The sequence below is a fragment of the Saccharomyces mikatae genome (assembly GCF_947241705.1).
Source record: "Saccharomyces mikatae IFO 1815 strain IFO1815 genome assembly, chromosome: 4".
NCBI classification, from domain to species: Eukaryota; Fungi; Ascomycota; class Saccharomycetes; order Saccharomycetales; family Saccharomycetaceae; genus Saccharomyces; species Saccharomyces mikatae.
In genome coordinates this window covers 1,309,590-1,330,341 of record NC_079259.1, presented here as the reverse complement: position 1 = coordinate 1,330,341, position 20,752 = coordinate 1,309,590, and the positions used below count along the sequence as shown (strand labels likewise).

The 20,752-nt window shown below is 36.6% G+C and overlaps 11 protein-coding genes and 1 non-coding gene across 12 annotated transcripts; 6 read left to right on the top strand and 6 right to left on the bottom strand.

The window, feature by feature from the left end:
- Positions 1-219: 219 nt before the first annotated feature.
- On the bottom strand, positions 220-2,118 carry NHX1 (bifunctional K:H/Na:H antiporter NHX1; the record flags this gene model as incomplete). The annotated part of the gene is made up of 1 exon (XM_056221654.1): positions 220-2,118. One exon carries the CDS (start codon positions 2,116-2,118, stop codon positions 220-222), a length of 1,899 nt encoding a protein of 632 aa, XP_056081423.1.
- A 626-nt stretch (positions 2,119-2,744) lies between these two features.
- Positions 2,745-3,308, top strand: GUK1 (guanylate kinase; the record flags this gene model as incomplete). The annotated part of the gene is made up of 1 exon (XM_056221652.1): positions 2,745-3,308. The coding sequence occupies one exon, from the start codon at positions 2,745-2,747 to the stop codon at positions 3,306-3,308; it is 564 nt and encodes a 187-aa protein (XP_056081422.1).
- Positions 3,309-4,098: 790 nt separating this feature from the next.
- On the top strand, positions 4,099-4,431 carry TSA2 (thioredoxin peroxidase TSA2; the record flags this gene model as incomplete). Its single annotated transcript, XM_056221651.1, has 1 exon — positions 4,099-4,431. One exon carries the CDS (start codon positions 4,099-4,101, stop codon positions 4,429-4,431), a length of 333 nt encoding a protein of 110 aa, XP_056081421.1.
- A 253-nt stretch (positions 4,432-4,684) lies between these two features.
- Positions 4,685-6,709, bottom strand: PPN1 (endopolyphosphatase; the record flags this gene model as incomplete). The annotated part of the gene is made up of 1 exon (XM_056221650.1): positions 4,685-6,709. The coding sequence occupies one exon, from the start codon at positions 6,707-6,709 to the stop codon at positions 4,685-4,687; it is 2,025 nt and encodes a 674-aa protein (XP_056081420.1).
- Positions 6,710-7,406: 697 nt separating this feature from the next.
- On the top strand, positions 7,407-8,447 carry YHP1 (Yhp1p; the record flags this gene model as incomplete). The annotated part of the gene is made up of 1 exon (XM_056221649.1): positions 7,407-8,447. The coding sequence occupies one exon, from the start codon at positions 7,407-7,409 to the stop codon at positions 8,445-8,447; it is 1,041 nt and encodes a 346-aa protein (XP_056081419.1).
- A 314-nt stretch (positions 8,448-8,761) lies between these two features.
- RPS18A (40S ribosomal protein uS13) lies at positions 8,762-9,635 on the bottom strand (the record flags this gene model as incomplete). Its single annotated transcript, XM_056221648.1, has 2 exons — positions 8,762-9,155; positions 9,589-9,635. The coding sequence occupies 2 exons, from the start codon at positions 9,633-9,635 to the stop codon at positions 8,762-8,764; spliced, it is 441 nt and encodes a 146-aa protein (XP_056081418.1).
- Positions 9,636-10,634: 999 nt separating this feature from the next.
- On the top strand, positions 10,635-11,957 carry UTP6 (snoRNA-binding rRNA-processing protein UTP6; the record flags this gene model as incomplete). Its single annotated transcript, XM_056221647.1, has 1 exon — positions 10,635-11,957. One exon carries the CDS (start codon positions 10,635-10,637, stop codon positions 11,955-11,957), a length of 1,323 nt encoding a protein of 440 aa, XP_056081417.1.
- A 185-nt stretch (positions 11,958-12,142) lies between these two features.
- On the bottom strand, positions 12,143-13,447 carry ADA2 (chromatin-binding transcription regulator ADA2; the record flags this gene model as incomplete). The annotated part of the gene is made up of 1 exon (XM_056221646.1): positions 12,143-13,447. One exon carries the CDS (start codon positions 13,445-13,447, stop codon positions 12,143-12,145), a length of 1,305 nt encoding a protein of 434 aa, XP_056081416.1.
- Positions 13,448-13,958: 511 nt separating this feature from the next.
- On the top strand, positions 13,959-14,702 carry RPS17B (40S ribosomal protein eS17; the record flags this gene model as incomplete). Its single annotated transcript, XM_056221645.1, has 2 exons — positions 13,959-13,961; positions 14,295-14,702. The coding sequence occupies 2 exons, from the start codon at positions 13,959-13,961 to the stop codon at positions 14,700-14,702; spliced, it is 411 nt and encodes a 136-aa protein (XP_056081415.1).
- A 195-nt stretch (positions 14,703-14,897) lies between these two features.
- Positions 14,898-15,803, bottom strand: ECM11 (Ecm11p; the record flags this gene model as incomplete). The annotated part of the gene is made up of 1 exon (XM_056221644.1): positions 14,898-15,803. The coding sequence occupies one exon, from the start codon at positions 15,801-15,803 to the stop codon at positions 14,898-14,900; it is 906 nt and encodes a 301-aa protein (XP_056081414.1).
- A 2,436-nt stretch (positions 15,804-18,239) lies between these two features.
- Positions 18,240-18,312, top strand: Smki_4.trna27K. Its single transcript has one exon. It is a non-coding gene; the product is annotated as a tRNA-Lys (tRNA).
- Positions 18,313-18,445: 133 nt separating this feature from the next.
- SMKI04G6400 (putative hydrolase) lies at positions 18,446-20,488 on the bottom strand (the record flags this gene model as incomplete). Its single annotated transcript, XM_056221643.1, has 1 exon — positions 18,446-20,488. The coding sequence occupies one exon, from the start codon at positions 20,486-20,488 to the stop codon at positions 18,446-18,448; it is 2,043 nt and encodes a 680-aa protein (XP_056081413.1).
- Positions 20,489-20,752: the final 264 nt, after the last annotated feature.

The window sequence follows — 20,752 nt, the reverse complement described above, 5'->3', positions numbered from 1 at the left end:
TCACAAAGCGGCAAAATTAGAAGCGATTCGCAGTCGGGTAATAGCTTCGCAAGATACTAATACAAAATGAACCTATAAAGGTACGTGTTCATTTGCCGATCACAGCACAATATTTGGGACAAATCAAGCTGCAGAAGGATTTAGGAAAGGGTAAAGAGATGTATGAATACTTAATTAATATATTTATAGTAGAAACAAAAAAATCATACGCTTCATAGACTAGCGATTTTGGGAAGAGAAATCGGAGGGTGACTGAGTGGCCGAATCTTGTGACGGCGATACGTTGTCTAAGAACACAGGCTTCAATACTTGTTCATCAAAATTTTGGAACCACTGTGAGTCAGAGTTGAAGATCGTGCCCAGTTTGTCTCTTAAATTGCGCTTGTCAATAGAAGGTCTTTCCGGGTTTGGGCTAGTGTTCTCAGTGTCATTGAGGTCTCCAAAAGTATTACCACCAACTGTGGATGAGATGTCAGGGATATTTTTGTTGCTTGTGACTGCTAATTGATCGATTGAAATATCTGGTGAATTGTTATCAGAGTATGGCCCCAAATCTGTCTGCATGGAACGACCACTAATCAAATTTATTGCCCTTGGAGCTTCTATATCAAACTCGTCATCGGATGTATCTTCCTCACTTATGCAGCCTGTTTTGATATTTAAAACTTCTAGCATTCCCGCAGTGGTCCCTCCAAAAATGATAACTGTTAAAACAACAACGACAAGGACTGTAGCCAACAAAGTAAACTTATACTCACCTTGAATTCCTAAAGCTAAAGCGACACCAACAGCACCACGTAAACCTGCCCAAAATGTCATCATTTGATAATTGTAGGGTATCTCATCAGGAACAGATATGTTTTCCCCGGTTATTCCACTCATAGATCTGATTGTTTTCACCCTATATATCCAATTAACAAACTGGGACAACGGAAACACAGCACACCAACGAGCAACACATATAGAAATAGCAGCGACAATAATTAATAAAGGTTTATAGACTAGTTCTACTTCAGTGAAAAGTTCTAAACCTAGATAAATAAAAATGAAATTCTCTGATAATCTTGCTAGCAATTGGAAAATATACTTAATGGTAATTTGTGATCTTCTTGACATGTTGTAATATGCGTAATGTTTCAAAGTAATACCACAAAACAACAAGGAAACGATACCAGACATGTGGCAACCGTTAGAAAAGAAATAGGATTCATATGCAATCAGCAAGATCAAACAACTCTCAATTTGAGGATAGCGTCTTATGTGAGTGTGCTTCAATAAAAGCGCCACAAGAATCCCTATGAGAACACCTATCAACAGTGAGATGGAGAAAGTCATCATAAAGAGTCCTGCCCCCTCGAAAACCGACGAAAATGTTGCAGGTTGACCATGAAATTTTTGACAAGTCTCAAACATGACAATAGAAATAGCATCATTTAACAGAGACTCGCCAAAAATAATTGTGTAAAGCTTAGGATCTACCTTATAGGCATTGAAAATCGAAAGAATTGTAACTGGATCAGTTGCTGATAAAGTAGCACCGACAGACATTGCATCAGCAAATGAGATATCAATACTTTCTAAACCTAAGAAGGTCCAGATATACAGTATGATGCCGATAACCACAGCAGATATGAAAGTGCCCGGTATAGCAAATATCAAGATAGATACCATATTATTGAAAAAGTTCACTTGATTCAGTTCATACCCACTATTTAAAATGATAGGCGGCAACAGAACATTAAAGAAGTAGGATGAATTGAATGTTACTGTATCTTGAATATAATGCCCCGGGGACATTCTTATTATCAAACCAATAACCATACCATAGAAAATAGAAAGCACAGTTTCATGCACTGCTCTTATACGCTTTTGAGTTAAATAATAACTAGACCATAATGCAGAAATTAATAGGAGCAACATGATGAACAATGCCCATGAAGAAAACATTTCCTCTGTAACAGGGTTTGGTCCTATTTCAGGATCACCCGTTATAGGGTCATCACTACCGGGGAGATCTGGAGAAGGTAGATGTTCATCATCATCGTCAGAATCGGCGATGTTCTTGGCGGTAGTTAACAGCACCTTAAATGCTATATTTAACAGCACCTTGGATAGCATCTTTTCATATGATATGTACTTGCAATAATGATTAACCTTTCAATGTCATTGTTCGCATTTTATGCTTATTATCTGCATCTGTATAACAATTTCGGTTGCCCTTTACTTAGCGCAGTGAAAAACCTGCAGAATAGGAAAAATACAAACCGTAGATAATGATTATACGTTGCTTATGCAGTATCTGCTGCCACTTGAACTATAAGATTTATCACCTTTCAAAGCCCCTTTGGCAAAATTGATACATAGGGTGTATATTTGGAGTAGACTTCATTGAAACAACTTACTTAAAACTCTATGAATTCTAATGGGTAGCAAATTTTGCAATTTCTATATAAACGCCCGTAGATATAAAATGTGCTTACAAGATTGCAATCTCCAAAAAACGACAAGCTTCCGCAGCTTCATTAACATCGATTAAGATATACCGCTGTTGAAAGTATATGTAACGCTTCTTTCTTGCGACGCTAGATGTTACTAGCGTCCTACTGATCCGAGCATTTCAAATTCTTGAAAAAAACTTGAAAACTCGTGAAAAAAAAAATGCATTTAACATAAACAGATACAATAACACCTTCCAGCCAGTTGAAATTTCTGCTTACCTCAGATAGATTAACAACCATTTTGTGATGTCCCGTCCTATAGTAATTTCAGGCCCAAGTGGTACAGGTAAGTCTACCCTGTTGAAGAAACTGTTTGCCGAATATCCAGATTCCTTTGGGTTTAGTGTTTCATCCACCACAAGGGCCCCCAGAGCTGGTGAAGTAAACGGTAAGGACTACAATTTTGTTTCTGTGGATGAATTCAAAGCTATGATTAAGAATAATGAATTCATCGAATGGGCCCAATTTTCTGGCAACTACTACGGTAGCACTGTCGCTTCCGTCAAACAAGTCAGTAAATCGGGAAAGACTTGTATCCTGGATATCGATATGCAGGGTGTCAAGTCTGTCAAGGCAATTCCAGAGTTGAATGCTAGATTTTTATTTATCGCACCACCATCTGTCGAAGATTTGAAAAGAAGATTAGAAGGTAGAGGCACAGAAACCGAAGAATCCGTCGCCAAGAGATTAAGCGCTGCTCAAGCTGAATTGGCATACGCCGAGACAGGCGCTCATGACAAAATTATTGTCAATGATGATTTGGACAAAGCCTATAAGGAATTGAAAGACTTCATCTTTGCCGAAAAATGATATAACTCTATATAGACATTACTATATATATACTTAGTAAGATAGTAGTACCACATAGAATAATTGAAAGTCTGGCTTTCAAATAACAATACGAAAATTCGCAAAATGCCTGGAAATCGTCAATTCTTTATCATTAAGAACCGGCACTGCTAGAATCTTCCCTGGAAATTTGGTGGCAAGTTTCAATTATGACTAATGTCAAGCAAGGCTACGACGCCAGTAGTTAAATCGGCCAATAAGATCCAAACGAAAAGATAGTAGGTAAGTGCTCAACTATGTGCACCCTTCAAGTTCAAACATCCTACAGCTAGAATGTTTGAATGGCTGGCTTCATCTTATAAAATAGCATTGTATGGGATTAGGCGAGACCCTCCTTTCTCTTACACTTCTGTAAATGCGTTATTAGCTGAGCAACCGAGAACCGATTATCAAGGAGATTCAGCCCAATATATTTGAGACTATAGCATGGTGGGAATATATTTAATCAATTTTCAATTACTTTTCACTTTAAATGAAATAACTCAAGGATATCCTAGTAGTTTTGAATAGAGGGTAAAATATCACTATTTGTTCTCAAGGTTATATTTACTCCATAAAAAGGACATACAAAAAATCAAATATGGTAACACAAGTTCAAAAATGAGCTCCAGCTTTCAAGAAAACCGCTGTTGTCGATGGTGTCTTCGAGGAAATTTCTCATTGGAAAAATACAAAGGTAAGTATGTTGTCATAGCATTTGTTCCATTGGCTTTTTCATTTGTCTGTCCTACTGAAATTGTTGCATTTTCCGATGCCGCCAAGAAATTCGAAGATCAGGGTGCTCAAGTTTTATTTGTCTCTACTGATTTCGAAAATTCCTTCTTGGCATGAACTAAACCTCTCCAGAAAAGATGGTGGACTGGGTCCAGTTAAGGTTCCTTTGTTGGCTGATACAAACCACACCTTATCTCGAAACTACGGCGACTTGATTGAAGAAGAAGAGATCGCATTAAGAGGTTTATTCATCATCGATCCAAAGGGTTTCATTAGACACATCACCATTAATGATTTGTCCGTGGTAGGAACGTCAACGAAGCGTTCAGGCTGGTCGAAGGCTTCCAGTGGACTAACAAAAACGGCATAGTCTAACCATGTAACTGGACACCAGGTGCCGCCACCAACCTGAAGTTAGAGATTCTAAGGAGTACTTCAAAAGTGCTAACAATTAGTTAGTTTTGAACAAGAAATCTAGGGCCCATTAAATAGTAACCTTGCGTTCATCTATATACGATAAGAAAGTATATTTTTTATTTCTTGAAAGTAATTTAAAAGAGTTTTAAAACAAAGAGAAAATACTGCAATGGAATATGAATACCCGTTTTATCTATGTTATCCGTTTAATCATCTTTATATCCAGAAGATACAAATGACAATTCAACAAATTTTTCCCATGTAGGTTTGTCCTCATATAACTTACCTGCTAGTTCCAAATAACTTCCAACTGTTAGCGAATCCATTGAATATGGCTTCTCATCCGAAGTATATTCTACCTGATATCTAAAGACATCTTTAGGTTTCCCAAATGAACTATGTAGTTCTTGATTGATTTTTTCCAAATCTGCATAAAATTGAACAAAACGTGTTGGAGTAAACAGCTGCGGTATATAGGCAGGTCCAAGTTCGCACTCGTCTGGCATTTCAATCGGGATAGTTTTATCGACATTTTTCTTTTTTTTATTTTTCTTTTGGTCGACCTTCTTGACGCTAACTCCGAGTTCAATGTCATTGACATTTATTTCTTCTTCCAATAAGGAATTTTCCATAACTTTATCCAACGATTCGAAAAAACCATCCCAGGGTTTGTATCCGGAAACTGCAAAGTCAGAATCATTTACTATACCGCTGATATTATATTCCCAAATTCTGAAGGCAGGATTAAAAGTTGGAATTACCGAGCCACCAATGTTCACAATAGAATAACGCTCAACGAACTCTTTTCTAGTAAGTGGCTTTTTCTTTTTTTTGTCCTTCTTTCTCTTCTTCTTTTCTTCACTCTTAACATTTCTAGCATTCACTCTTTGCAGTTTGTTCCACACTTTTCGATAGTACGTTTCACGCACGGTGCCCATGTACATTTCTTTGTTAGATGGTCTGGCTCCCATTAAAAAAGCCTCTTTTGCCGTTACAGCGTGATCCAAGATTCTGTTCAGTTCAGTTTCATCTTCTTCTCCACCAGTGTTTTCTTCCTCTAGGATACGATCATATTGCTTCAAATTTCTTAATAGCGACTTCCTAGCCTTTTTACCATCTGTCGGAATAAAATGATCAACGTTCATATGACCATATAATCCTCCAATGATGATATCTCTGTATTCGTGAGTCCATAGCGTAAACTTATCATAACACGATTGATCAAAGTTTTTTGGGATTGGAGGCACATGTCCACTTAACCATACTTTCATTCCTCTGCTCCTTAATTCTTCTAGCACATAACCAAACCAAAGTAAAAGTTGATAACCAGGCTGCTTTTTTGAATTACAATTGTCAACTAAGGGGTTGGCTTTGAATAGGTATAGTGTGTTAATTGATAGAACAGCAAGCTTCCCTGGAATGACTTCGGTCAAGTACGAAGCGCTTCTGTCGAATGTTCTTTGTTGCTGCTGTGGAACAAAGTTTTTCCAAATCCTATAATACTCCCTAGTTTGTAAAGTTGGTCCTAACGAAAACATATTATGTGGGAAAACATCATTGTTTCCAAGACTTGGAATAACAAATACATCGAAATCTCTCGGATCTTCTTCATTTCCAGCACTAAATAACTCCGTCATTTTACCGGCAACAATGTTGTTCATATCAAAAATTTGCGATTCCGTTCTTGGATTCTTCCGGTCATTGTCATGTCTGACATTATCACCCGTCCAAATGACAAAATCGATCTTATCTCTCAAATTTTCTTTAATCCATTTTAAAGTTTCTTCCATTAAAACAACTGGCGAGTCGCATCCAGACATTGCTTTCCCAAACTTGGGGGCCACATCATTCTCCTTGCTGGGTTTTCCTGCATGACAAACAGCATTTACGGAACTTCCTTCCACATAATAAGGATCGGGATGAATGTCAGTAATATGGAGGAATCTCCCGTGCAGTTTTCTCTCCTTCCCAGATTTTAAATCCCTTACGATTACTGGCGCCCTAGGTGTCAAGCCTAGCCTTGTAAACTCTTCTTCATCAAGTAATTGAAGAGACTTTTCTTCACCCCTGCCGTTTGAGAATTTAGGGAAAATGGAAACAGGTTGAAATTTAGCATCAATTATAAACACGAGAAAGACCAACGCACAGGTAGACAGGATAGCAATTAACGATTTTTTCTCTCGCCCACTCATGCTTACATTGTGCACTTTACTCTTACCCACTACGACCATTGGAAAGCAGCGACCTAACTCAACTCCTACTCACTGAAAACAATAATTGGAGACAAGGAGATAAGAAGAGTATATAATTCTTCACCCAAACTGCAGAATAAAATTTTACCCGTCCACTTTAGGCTTCCTTCTACCTGAACTGCAGCGCAATCCTTTGCACCTCCCAGGTGAATCTTGTAATTAGAGAGTGCAATATAACTTTAAACGTGCTGGACCCTAACATGAAGATATGTCCTTCATTTTCGGGTAATAGAGACATTTGTCCTACTCCGTACAAAGAGAGCATGTTACGCATTCTGCCAGGAGCGCCCAGAGAAGACGCCGCATAGGTAAGCAAATCACATTTCCTTTTTTGGCAATAAACCACGTCCCAATTCGGACATGACGCGCGCCAAAATCCCGGAATGGTAAACATCAGACGCGGTTCCCGTGCAGGGATACGTCGGTATTTTTAATATCAATGCTGAATTGGGTTAATGGCAGGAGATATTTCAGCCAGATTTTTCGTTTACTCATTATTTATTTGTTTGATCTTGATCACAAATGAATGTTCATAAATGTATATATGAGAGACCGTCCTCTTGGTAAGGTAGGATTTGCATTAACGTGTTCTTTGCCCTGCTTTACCAAAAGGCACCTGCGTTTATACAGAAATATTAACAACAAAAGCAACAACATAAGCAAATAATCATAGAACATGGAAAGCAGAAACACCGTGCTTCCCTCCTTACCGTCTATTATTGCAGGTGATTCTGGCTCGCCTTTCCAACAGCATGCTCTACCGAACACAAATTTCCCCAGTGATGAACAAGGTGTCATCAGGCTCCCACCTTTGACGGCGACTGCGCATCTCGCAAGACCGATCTTAAGCACTTACAAAAGTCCATGTGATGAGGAAGGGCCAAAAAGTAAGGTTTCACACGTCACGTCGATGACGCCTTTGTCCAAGCCCAAGAAGCTGGGCTCTCATTTGCCTTTTACACCAACAGTCAGGGTCTCTTCCAAAGAGCAGTCGACTCAAAGTGCGCACTCCTATAAAAAAGTCAATATTCTTACGCCTTTATCTGCTGCTAAAGCCATCCTGACACCACCTGCCAAACATGAGAAGAAAAGATCATTTGCATTTATTACGCATTCACAGGAGACTTTCCCTAAGAAGGAACCTAAAATAGACAATGCTCGGTTAGCTCGTCGTAAAAGAAGAAGAACATCGTCATATGAGCTTGGGATTTTGCAAACTGCGTTTGATGAATGTCCCACACCTAACAAAGCTAAAAGGATAGAGTTATCCGAACAATGTAATATGTCTGAAAAATCGGTTCAGATATGGTTTCAGAACAAAAGGCAGGCTGCTAAAAAGCACAAGAATAACAATGGGAACACAAGCCATTGCAAACTTCATTCTAGTAATGATTCGATTTCCATGATATCTTATTCAGATGCTGCACTGGAAATTAACTCTACACCAGCAAGTTCTGAAAAGGCTATTGCTGCGGAGTTGTTAAAGAATTCGCCTTCCGATACATCCTCGATTTACGAAGACCATCATATAACCCCTTGTAAGTCTGGCGGACAACTTAGGTTCAATGGAAAATCTATGGTTGTTAGAAGGGCATTATCAAATAGTGGTCATAACGAACTAATGAAAAGTCCTAAAACCAAAGAAAACCGGTTAAGATTCAATGCATATGAAAGGAAACCCCTAGGAGAAATTGATCTCAATTCCTTTAAAAACTAATTTTTTCAAGAGCTAGTCTTGGAGCTCTCATATTTACCAAGATCGATAAACTTTAAGCAACAACAATGACTACAGCGATGTTCTCACTATCTAGCCCAAATGTAGACTGTTTCATAAGCTTATATAGATGTAATATTATATTCTTTCAAGGGTCAACATATCTTTTGAATGTTTTTTGAAAAGACAAAGGTGAAATTTTGGTCACAAAATCAATCTTCTTTTCTTTATTTTCTTTAAAGAAAAGTCAATTAGGAAGTGCTATGTAAATATATGTACTTGTACAAAAAAGATTAAGTTCAATTAATCCTATCAGTTTAAGTTCTTCTTCTACCAGTGGTTTTGGTGTGTTGACCTCTAACACGTAAACCCCAGAAGTGTCTGATACCACGATGAGCTCTGATCTTCTTTAATCTTTCCAAATCATCTCTCAATTTAGATTCGACGTTGTTAGCCAAAGTGTGGTAATCCTTACCGTCAGTGATGTCGTTTTGACGGTTCAAGAACCAAGCTGGAATTTTATAATGGGTTGGGTTTTGCATAATTTGAACAATTCTTTCCAACTCTTCTTGAGTTAGTTCACCGGCTCTCTTGTGTAAATCGACATCAGCCTTCTTACAGACCAAGTTGGAGTAACGACGACCAACACCTTTAATAGTGGTCAAAGCGTAAACGATTTTGATGTTACCGTCAACGTTAGTGTTCAACAAACTGCATAAAAGATTTTAGGCGGGACGCCGAATTTATTGATAAATGTTAGTAAAGAAAGGATAACAAAGTTTTCGTGGTCAATATAAAAATCGGTAAAAATTAGGAGTAATGGCTACTATTTTGAATCTTACAGATTTATCCTTTAATAACTAATTGTTTGCGTAGTGTTCATATGGTGTCATCCACATTTGTTCCCCATACTTTCGAGTAGTTGCAGGCGCATAGTCCTCAGGTGATATTTCCGTTTAATTACTTTAAGTAAAATCTGCTCGTTAACTTTCATCATAGCGTTTTTAACCAAATTTAGGAGGTTTATCATTAAGTCAAATTAAAACCACCATCTAACAATAGCTAATGGATTCCTTCTTTCATCTGTCGTGTCCAAAAGTTTTTAGCCGATTTCGCTATAGTTTTTCAGTAATAATAGACATACCGTAAAATGTGTTGGAAGGAACCTTGTTCTTGGACAACTAAAGACATCTTTATCCGCTCTTGTGTATACGTTCACTTGTATTTCAACGTTTAAAAATTCACTATTAAAATGTAGCTATGTTTAATTTGCCCCAGTTTTCATAATATTGGTGGTCGAATGACAGATGGTTCTGACTTGGCTGCGCGACACACGCTTTGCTGACCGTAATTTTGGGATGGACACATGGGTTTGGGTAAAGGCGTCCTTCGGAACTGTAATTGCCCAAACGGTGTACCTTTGTCGGCGAACATCTTATGCCGCCTCAAAATCTAAAATTTAGGGAGAGAAATTTCCAGATAGAAGTAATGGGTTTAAAAAGGTACGGATGTTGAGTTTTTGGCCCGTTAATTACAATCATTTCTTCGCGTTTCATTTCCGAGATAAACTTAGGCGATGAAGCAAGTAATAGATGTTACGCTAGAAAAGTGTAGATGAAAAAGTCTGTTCTTATCTGAAATGCAATAAGAATATTAAAGCAGCCATCGAATTACACTGAAATGTTTTTTTAAGTCACTTGGTTGGAGCTAATTCAAGGCCCTAGGTAACAAAAACCCAAATTACAGTCATAGGTCCAATGAAAAAGCTTGCCGTAATCAAGAATGTCTATATACATTATTATCTTATGTTCAATCTCTCTTTAGTTCGTGTCTAATTGTCTAATTACAGAGCTAGATCGAGCGTTGTATTGCTAAGTAAATAAAAAAATGCCTTCATATAGTTGCGTGAACTGTTAATATATAGGGGGTTCATTTCATAGCATGTTATTATTGTGATCTTCATGAAGTATGTATCGTAAGTATCGAAATTATACCTTTTTTTTTACTTGATGAATAATGATGCGAATCTGGACATGTTATTCCGTCCGGGTATTATTGAAAATTTTTCAAGAGAAAGATCTGGGCGATGAGCTAGCATATTGAAAGGGCATATTGAACATGAATACAAACGTATCTAAGACGACAAGATTGTAACTGGACGAATAAGAAATATATTACGGTACCCTGATAATGTCAAAGACAAGATACTATTTGGAACAATGCATTCCTGAAATGGATGACTTGGTGGAGAAAGGACTCTTCACTAAAAATGAAGTTTCCTTAATTATGAAAAAGAGAACCGATTTTGAACATAGATTGAACTCTAGAGGGTCCAGCATAAATGACTATATAAAATACATTAACTATGAAACAAACGTCAATAAGTTACGTACTAAGCGGGTTAAGAGAATTTTGCAAGCTAAGAAGACTAACAGTCTCTCTGATTGGTCAATCCAGCAAAGAATAGGTTTTATTTATCAAAGAGGTACAAACAAATTTCCGCAAGATTTGAAGTTTTGGGCAATGTACCTGAACTACATGAAGGGAAGAGGTAATCAAACGTCATACAAAAAGATTCACAACATCTATAATCAACTATTAAAGCTGCATCCAACGAATGTGGATATATGGATTAGTTGTGCAAAATATGAGTATGAAGTTCATGCTAATTTCAAGAGTTGTAGAAATATTTTCCAGAATGGGTTGAGATTCAACCCTGATGTGCCTAAACTATGGTACGAATATGTAAAATTCGAGTTGAATTTTATTACCAAGTTGATTAATAGGAGAAAAGTGATGGGATTGATTAACGAAAGGGAGCAGGAGCTCGATATGTTGAATGAACAAAAAGACAATCAAACCATTGATGAAGAGAAATCCCATGTGCAAGTGCCATCAACTGGTGATTCGATGAAAGATAAATTAAACGAGTTGCCTGAAGCGGATATAAATGTACTAGGTAATGCAGAAACCAACCCAGCCTTACGCGGTGACATTGCATTGACTATTTTTGATGTTTGTATGAAAACTTTAGGCAAGCATTATATTAATAAACATAAAGGTTATTATGCCATTTCGGACTCAAAAATGAATACCGAACTAAATCAAGAGACTCTAAATTATCTGTTCAGTCAGTCAACAAATTACGTTCAATTATTTGACAAATTTTCAGATTTGGAAAGAGATTATCTTATTAATCATGTACTACAGTTCTGGAAAAACGATATGTACGATCTTTCGCTCCGTAAGGATTTACCAGAGTTGTATTTGAAAACGATAATGATGGACACCACTCTAAACATCAGATACATGCCAGTTGAAAAACTCGATATTGACCAATTGCAGTTGTCTGTTAAAAAATATTTTGCATACATATCAAAATTGGATAGCTCATTGGTGAAGTCATTGAAAAGCGAGTATTCCACTTATTTACAAGACAACTATTTGAAAAGGATGAACGCAGAAGATGATCCTAGATATAAGATTTTAGACTTAATCATTAGCAAACTTTAAATGCGTTATTATACATTTATAAATGCTATTACATATCAAGTAAATGTTACTTTTTAATATTACAACAAAAAAAAAAAAAAAAAAAAAGGAGGGACTAGTATATGCTATAAAATCGTGAGGATGAAGTACCTGGGGTACTAGAATCAATGAAAATTATAGTTGCCCTTATTTCGTTTCTTTCTTTGTTACATCCAATTTTCATTCTGAAAAAAGTCGTATATTTTATTTGCTTTGATGGCATCTATATTTAGTAGTTCTCTACACGCGCCTTTGCTCAAGTTACCGCCAGTCTTCAACAGCTCCCTAAACATCACCTCTTTTATGACAAGATACGGTTTTGGTAGTATTTTGAGCTGTATACAAAGTTGTTGTTCATCGTTGGATAATAGTGCGTAGTCAGATGCATGCTGAATATCACTTATGGTCATGTTCTTCTTTCTACCACCATTTTCGCTATAGTTTTGGGTGTATTCTGCGTTTGATCTATGTGCGGAGTTCGATCTATAACGACCATTGCCCTCATTTAATGATGCCGCCGTAGAAGAGCCAAATTTCTCGAAAGTACTAATTCTAGCTTGCTTATCTCGTTCAAACTTGAGTCCTGCTTCTAACGTGGTTAACCCATTACTTCTCCATTCTTGCAATTGTTGTATTCTTGTCCTACAATGTAATTCTTCTAGTATATCCTTACTGAATTCCTCAAAATCCTGTGCAGTCATAACTCGAGCAAAAGGTTTAATGCGGTTGTACAACTCTTTGGATTCTTTGCTTCTTTTTTTATCAATAGCTTGCAATTTCCTGTAATCCATCAAATGGTTGTCAAACAATAGTCTTTTCTTCTCCGCCCTTGTCGTTAATCTGGAATTATAAATATCTAAGATGGCAAACTTCAATTCAATGTCTAAAGGCTGATCATCGGGTTCAAAAACCATATCTTTAACGGGTCCCTCCGCATCATTTTCAAATTCAGTTTCAAACTCCAATCTGCCGGGCATAAATCCCTGCACTTCATGGCAGCTAGGAACTGATGCCATGGGCTTTCTTGGAGGTTCTAATGGCCTTTCTCTGAATGACTCGATTCTATGCCTTCGTTGTTCTAAAAATTCATCTTGTGGAACATGTATATTTTGAGTAATATCAGGTATTGGATAATAATTGCTTTCCAAATAATACTTTAAATAATGTTGCTTAACTTCTTCTTTGTCTCTACTGCCTATATGGTCAGCAATATCTTGCCAATTGCCGAGCCCTAAAGTTTGTGCCCCTTTGATCAATTGCAATTCCTCATCTGCACCCCAATCAGGGCAAAGAATGGGATATGAATTGGTCTCTATAATCCGATAATCGTGGTAAGGACGATGATTTCCTGTGTATGATCCTTGTGAAAAGCAGGGCACACATAAGTCGTACTCCGGGCAAATAGCACATGAAACTCTGACTCGGTTCGTACAATCAGCTGAGCAAACATCACAATGAAACTTGTTTGACATCCCTTTCACTAGAGGTATATATTTTAAAGTTAACGTGAAGACTTATTGACAGTGGATTATGGCTAGAGAAAAAATGCACGCTATTCACTAATCTAGTCATCGCGACTCTAAGAAATTAGCTTCAAACGTCTTGATTTTCACTTTTGTTTTGAACTTCTTGAATTCTTCAAGAAAATAAATACTTCCTGCAACATCCATACATAGAGATTTACACCCACACATGTTTTTATTTTTTTTCTTTCACGATTTCATTTCTTTGTAGGCATTATTGGAAATTTCATTTGAAAGGCGCACGCAAATCGTAATAGGTTTTCGAGCAGCCCACAGCTTAGCGAGATGAGGGAGAAGGTTCAGGCCTAGGTTTGTCGGGAGAGGGCCATCCGTACTCCTGTCAGTAACACTGATAAGGGTATACTTGAAGTAATCACGTTTATATCCTGTATTAAAGACTTTATGGTAGTTTTGGGAAGGCCAGAAATTGACAAGATAATAAAGTGAAAATAATTAAACAATGGTACGTACCAAGAAATGTTAATAGAACTGAAGGATATGATGGATTTGGCATGGAAAACATGAAATAAGGGCAAATTTTGCAGAATTTCCAAAGATTGGGAACGAAGATATCAGCAGAACATACATACGTATGAGTGGACCTTCAGTTCTCAGTATCGTTGACTTTAGGAGAGTGCTAGATGGAAAGTGAGACAACTTTATGGAAAGCGAGACATCTTCATCGACATGAAATAACCAATTGCGTTCGAATGACACATGCTATCTTATCCAAAACTATGGAAGAGGAATGTTTACTAACTTTAGTTATAATCTTTGATTAATGTTATTTCCACAGGGTAGAGTTAGAACCAAGACCGTCAAGCGTGCCTCCAAGGCTTTAATTGAACGTTACTATCCAAAGTTAACTATGGATTTCCAAACTAATAAGAGACTTTGTGATGAAATTGCCACTATCCAGTCTAAGAGATTGAGAAACAAAATTGCTGGTTACACTACCCATTTGATGAAGAGAATCCAAAAGGGTCCAGTTAGAGGTATCTCTTTCAAGTTGCAAGAAGAAGAAAGAGAAAGAAAAGATCAATACGTCCCAGAAGTCTCTGCTTTGGACTTGTCTCGTTCTAACGGTGTGTTAAATGTTGACAACCAAACCTCCGACTTGGTTAAATCTTTGGGTTTGAAGTTGCCATTATCTGTCATCAACGTTTCCGCTCAAAGAGACAGACGTTACAGAAAGAGAAATTAAGAAGCATGAATTAATATAGTTACTATCATGTCGTCTGTTTTAATCCATTCCATTGAGGACTCTCCTTATGTATAGTTAAATAATTTCAATATCATCTAAAATATGAAAGATATGATCCATTATTAAGAATGTGTTCTCTAGATTAGAAGCATTTTGTTACTAAAGATAGCATGTTTAGACAATATTATTAAGTTTTTATATAATATTGAGAATTTCATTGGCCAAACTTTTAACCTTCTTGATTTTTCCCTCCAATTGTTGACCTTGTTCTTCTAAGGCGTCTGCCCTATCGTTGATTACAGAAACTATTCCTTTGAATTTGTAGCTCAATTCTATTCGTTTCTTAATTATTTCTTGGTAAAGTTGGAACTGTTGGTCAAGGATTTGCTGGCCCTTGTTTGTCCATTCCTCCAATGTAGAATCGGCTACGCTGACGAAATATTCTTGATCTTCTTCCGCTACATCTGCCGGTAGCATGCTGGAGTAGTCTTGAAGGCAGGTTTCCAAAAGATCAGGCCTGTCAAAGAGGTAATTCTTTGTTTTATGGTAACTTCCTGGATTTTCGGTCGGTTCTTGCGACTTTTCTCTACCTTGAGATGAGGCATTTTGACCATCTAATGATATTTTATATTCAGAGCTATTAATCTCTGTCACTGAAGAAAGTCTTTTTGGCTTTTTTTGAGTGCAAGATTTTTCGTTCTTTAAATCTAAAGTACTGTAATTTTCTGGTGTTGGTTTCTCCTTCAGAGCCCTTTTTTTTGAAATTGGTGTTAGAGGCTGAAGTCCTGTGAATTCTGTTTTTACATTAGGCGTATCGTTATTGGTTACAGGATGTTCCTTCTTTTGGCTTTCGGAAGGTTTCACAATAAGGGAGGGATTTAACAAAAATGCAGAGAGATCTTGTTTATCTGTGTTGATTGTTTTCTTTTCCTGTGTTTTGGGGACAGTTTTATGCTTTGTCAAACTTGAGCGGCTATTTATACTTGAAGATTGTTTATTATTTTGTTTTCTCTTTTGCTGATCATCTTTGGCCAATGCTTCTTTCGATGGAGGAGAGTATAGTGTTACTTCACTTGTTGGTTCGGTTTTTATAACAGTCATTGGGAGATGATGTTTCTACTTTAGCTTCTTGTATATTTTATATAAATGTATCTTAAGCATTTTTTTGTTTTTTCTTCGCGATACCTTTTTATTTTTTTTCCATCTTGACCTTAAATGGGGAATAAATGTTATTTTTAAGTGACGCTAAAATTTGCCTACGAAATCAATAGAATAAGAGATCTGCTGTTCAGAAATATTTACACAATTCTATTAATCATCAATTCGGCTCATAGAATAGTTTTGTTTTGGTTCTCATGAATTTTAGAGTGCGGCTAAAAGCTCAAATATGCGTGTCGCCGACAATATAGATAAAGAAACAATAGTCAAAGTGCCTTTCTGGGCTCCTGAAAGGTTTCAGAAAATTTTCAAGGAGACAGATGCATAAGTCCACGTAGCTCAAATATATAATGTATAGTTTATTGTGTGGTTGATGAAGAGAATGGCCTTTTCTAAATACAATGAAGCAATTGACGAAAAGGCCAATGCTTACAAATCGAGATTCATAAATTTCCTTCGCAAATGGTTGCACGTAAAATTGACGGCCATGTTTGTTGGAAACGAAATAGATCAAATCAAGGTTGCACTTTTCTATACAGCCTGATACTTAATGGCTACTGTGTAAACCAATAACTTTAGAGATTTCCTTATCTTTATAATTACAATGCCGCTGACCACGCCTGTTGGAGTGAATGTTGGATAAACTGGGCGAATGGTCTCACTAAAATATTGATAAATACTACATTGCCAGTAACAAAGGGATCTGGATGTGTTGCGTATCAGGCAGGCTGTTTATAGACAACTCAACAAAATGTCATTACAACGCCATTCCTACAAATACTGACAGGTAACTTATATGCTATTAAAGCACTATACATGGCCTTTCACAACTCATCTAGAGGTTCCCAAGGGAGCGAATTGAAGTGTTGTAATATAAATCAACTATCATCTACTAACTAGTATTTACGTTACTAGTATATTATCATATACGGTGTTAGAAGATGACGCAAATGATGAGAAATAGTCATCTAAATTAGTGGAAGCTGAAACGCAAGGATTGATAATGTAATAGGATAAATGAATAACGACATATAAAACGATGATAATAATGTTTATAAAATTGTGTAGAATTGCAAATTCCCTTTTATGGATTCCTAAATCCCCGAGGAGAGCTTCTAATATATCTACATACCTAATCTACATACCTAATATTATTGCCTTATTAAAATGTTGGAATAAGTGATTATTACTATACATTTATTCATATAAATTGGTGTGGTTGATGACGAATATTCTTTAACATGATACTAATAATGTTGGGTAAATGAATACAAACATTCTTATGATGATACCACTTAAATTGGAGTAGGCAAATTCTAATTATAAAAAATCCTGAACTAGTAGGATAAAGATCTATTAATTGTCCAGAACTTAGTATATAAGTGTTGGAATGAAAATCAACTATCGTCTATCAACTAGTAGTCATACTACTAGTACATTATCATATACGGTGTTATAAGATGACATAAGTTATGAGAAGCGGTCATCGAAATAAGTGGAAGCTGAAATGCAAGGATTGATAATGTAATAGGATAATGACTGACAAATATAAAATGACAATAAAAGCATATACAGAATTATGTAGAATTACGAGTTCCATTTATTGGATTCCTATATCCTCGAGGAGAACTTCTAGTATATCTACATACCTAATATTATTGCCTTTATCAACAATGGAATCCCAACAATCATCTCAAAATTCGCCAATCTCTCAATAAGAAGATGAGTTAACACTAAATTCTTATCATCAACACTCTGATTTATGTCTGAACCTTTTGGTTTAATACAACCAATCAGCGTGTGTTTTATATACCTCTCTGTTGGAATAAGTGATTACCACTATACATTTATTCATATAAATTGTTGTAGTTGATGACGAACATTCTTTAACATGATACTAATGATGTTGAGTAAATTAATACTAACATTCTTATGGTGATACCAATTTAAATGGAGTAGGGAAATTCTAATTATAGAATTTCCTGCACTAATAAGATAAAGATCTATTAATTGTCCAGAACTTAGTATATAAGAAGATGAGTTAACACTAAATTCTTATCATCAACACTCTGATTTATGTCTGAACCTTTTGGTTTAATACACCCAATCAGCGTGTGTTTTATATACCTCTCTTATATAGATTAAGAAGGAACGACTATTCTTAATTATTACAACTTACTAAACTACTAATTATCAACACTCTCTTATATAGATTAAGAAGGAACGACTATTCTTAATTATTACAACTTACTAAACTACTAATTATCAACAGAAACTACAATACAGAAGGAATAGATAGAAGAACAAGCAAGTTTGGATCAGAAGTGCCCCTAATACTTAGATATAAAATTCATTACTCAGTTTATTTCAGATTAAGTAGCCTTGTTGGCGCAATCGGTAGCGCGTATGACTCTTAATCATAAGGTTAGGGGTTCGAGCCCCCTACAGGGCTTTTTTTGTAACTCCTGTATTTGGAGGCATTATTATGCGCGGGTGTAATCGTTCAATTCTCGTTTAACACTTTTATTTTTTTTTTCTTTTTTCTACGTTATATATTAAAGATCAATGAATTCATGCAGAGTTAGTCATAAGGCGTCGACCACACCCTTAGATTTACTCCGATTGTTTTGTTCATTTGATGATTCGAGGTGCTGTGGTTGATTTGATTCATCTTTTGGCTCATTTGGATCATCAGCGAGTTCGCTACAAACTTTAGTACCGAAATGGTGTTCAACCATGTGCTCTACGGCAACATAACCGTACAGGTTGACAAATCTTCTCCTTACTATTATATTATTGTGCGAATCTGGCTGGATTTGCACTAATACTTTTCGCCAAGTCATCGTTTCTTGCCATTCCCTGGCAATTCGTTCTTGGATTCTGTTGACACTCTCGTTAGGATATATAAGCTTCTTAACAATAGGCCTATTTTCATAATGTGGAGGAGGCAATTCTTCTGGGTGATAAAGTTTGTCATGTATGACTTCATCTTTCCTTACGGCTGGATTTTTGATATACTCTTGATCTGGTATAGCCGCGGTCAGAACTGATAAAGCTGATAATACTGTATTAGCTTCTTTTGGAGGTTGGAATTTTTGACCGTCAAAGATTACTCCACGTTCATTATCCGAATTTGAGGCTGCCTCATTGGTCTGTCCTCTTTTGTATTTATTTATTTTACTCCCATGTATGACAGCTTGAGGTAAGCTCCACTGTAAGGCCGCTTTTTTATTCGGACTTTCTGGAGGAATCTCGCCAACGTTATTATCATTTTTACTAGAAGGCGATGATGCTGTACTACTTTCTCGGCTGTCGGAGGAATTATACCCGCCAGAAGTTGATTGATTCTTATTTTCTTTTCTGATTTTTTGGACTTTATGTATACCTCGCCAATCCAAATATAGAAGCGCGGCAGTTCGTAATGGAACGATACCATCATCCATGATGTTGGCATATATGGTTCTCCTTTTGAAAGACTCGAATATTTTTTTGGCCGGTGCTTGTGGAAGAATCTCCAATATGTATTTGGAATGTTCCGGATTAGAGTCATCGTCTGTATATAATCCGTCTTTGGATGTTAAAGGTGTGTATTTCAAATTTAAGTCTCTTCCTGTCAAACCCAGGGCACCCATATCAAGCGGAACCGACAAATAAAAGGGGAAGTCACCAATAACACCAATAAAGGGACTAGCTAGCGTAATAAAATTAACTGGTTTGACACCATTCACCGGATCAAAAAAATCTGGTTTTTTTACGGTAATGTAACGAACTGCCATGGATTGTGTTGGTCCTCCCAAGGAATGACCAATAAATGATATCTTGTCCACTTTATACTTTTTGTTCAACTTATCAACAATTTCAAGGACATACTTTCCAACCCTAACACCTAAGCAATGTACTCCATGACCTGATTTCCCAATGTTGCCCATAAACCCCCGGACTATTATATTCGGATTAATAGACTCATTCATCGGGAACGTCATTTCTTCAATTTTATCTTTCATATATAACATATCGCACCCGATATTAGAAAAGATACCATGTGTCACAATAACAAGATGTACAGGCTTTTCTGGAAATTTTGGTGGTAAATCCCAAAGAGTTTTGGTATCCCACATCTCCAAAGAAACGCCTTCAATATTTTCAAAAAGCTCATTGGATCTCTTAACCACCCTCCGAGTAGTTCCTATCCTAAACGTGAATTCCAGCTTTGGGATCGTGGTCACCGCCAATTGTGAAATTATATCAACGGTCCAGGAATAATTTGAACTGTCACCAACTCTGGAATTTTTGTTCAGCAATATTTTTACTTTAAATCTTTCATCTGGTTTCAGATTTTCGATAAATGAGATCGTTTCTTTTCCTCGAAACTTGCGATTCTCATTATAGTTATGCGGTCTAATATCAATGTAGAAGGAATATGGTCCCGTCAAATAAACCGGTCGTAGAAGTGGGCTCTCTTCGTTCTTGATTCTTACAAATAAGTATGATACATCTAAACCGTGTTCTTTAAGTACATCTCTGTTCACAGAAAACTTGTAGCGATATAGCTCTCCTATTCTTAATCTCTTCCTCTCATCTACTAGTAAGGTACCCTCCGATTTATTTACCTCGAGCGAATTTTTCATTTGGATGATTTTATAAGGCAAAAAACGACTAAAAAAAAAAAGTACAGCCTTTTATAATGGGTAAACAGATAACAGCGAGATATACGATTCTGCTTCTTATTTCCTGTTGGTTATCGTTCTAGAATCCCATAATAAACAACGTCTTGAAATGGCATCGATGATACTCGCGCTTACCTAAAGAAGCGGAGTATTGAAACTTTTTTTCAAGTGGAGGAACCGGGTAGTGCCGGATCAAGTAGTCCATTTTTCATTATAGCATACTCT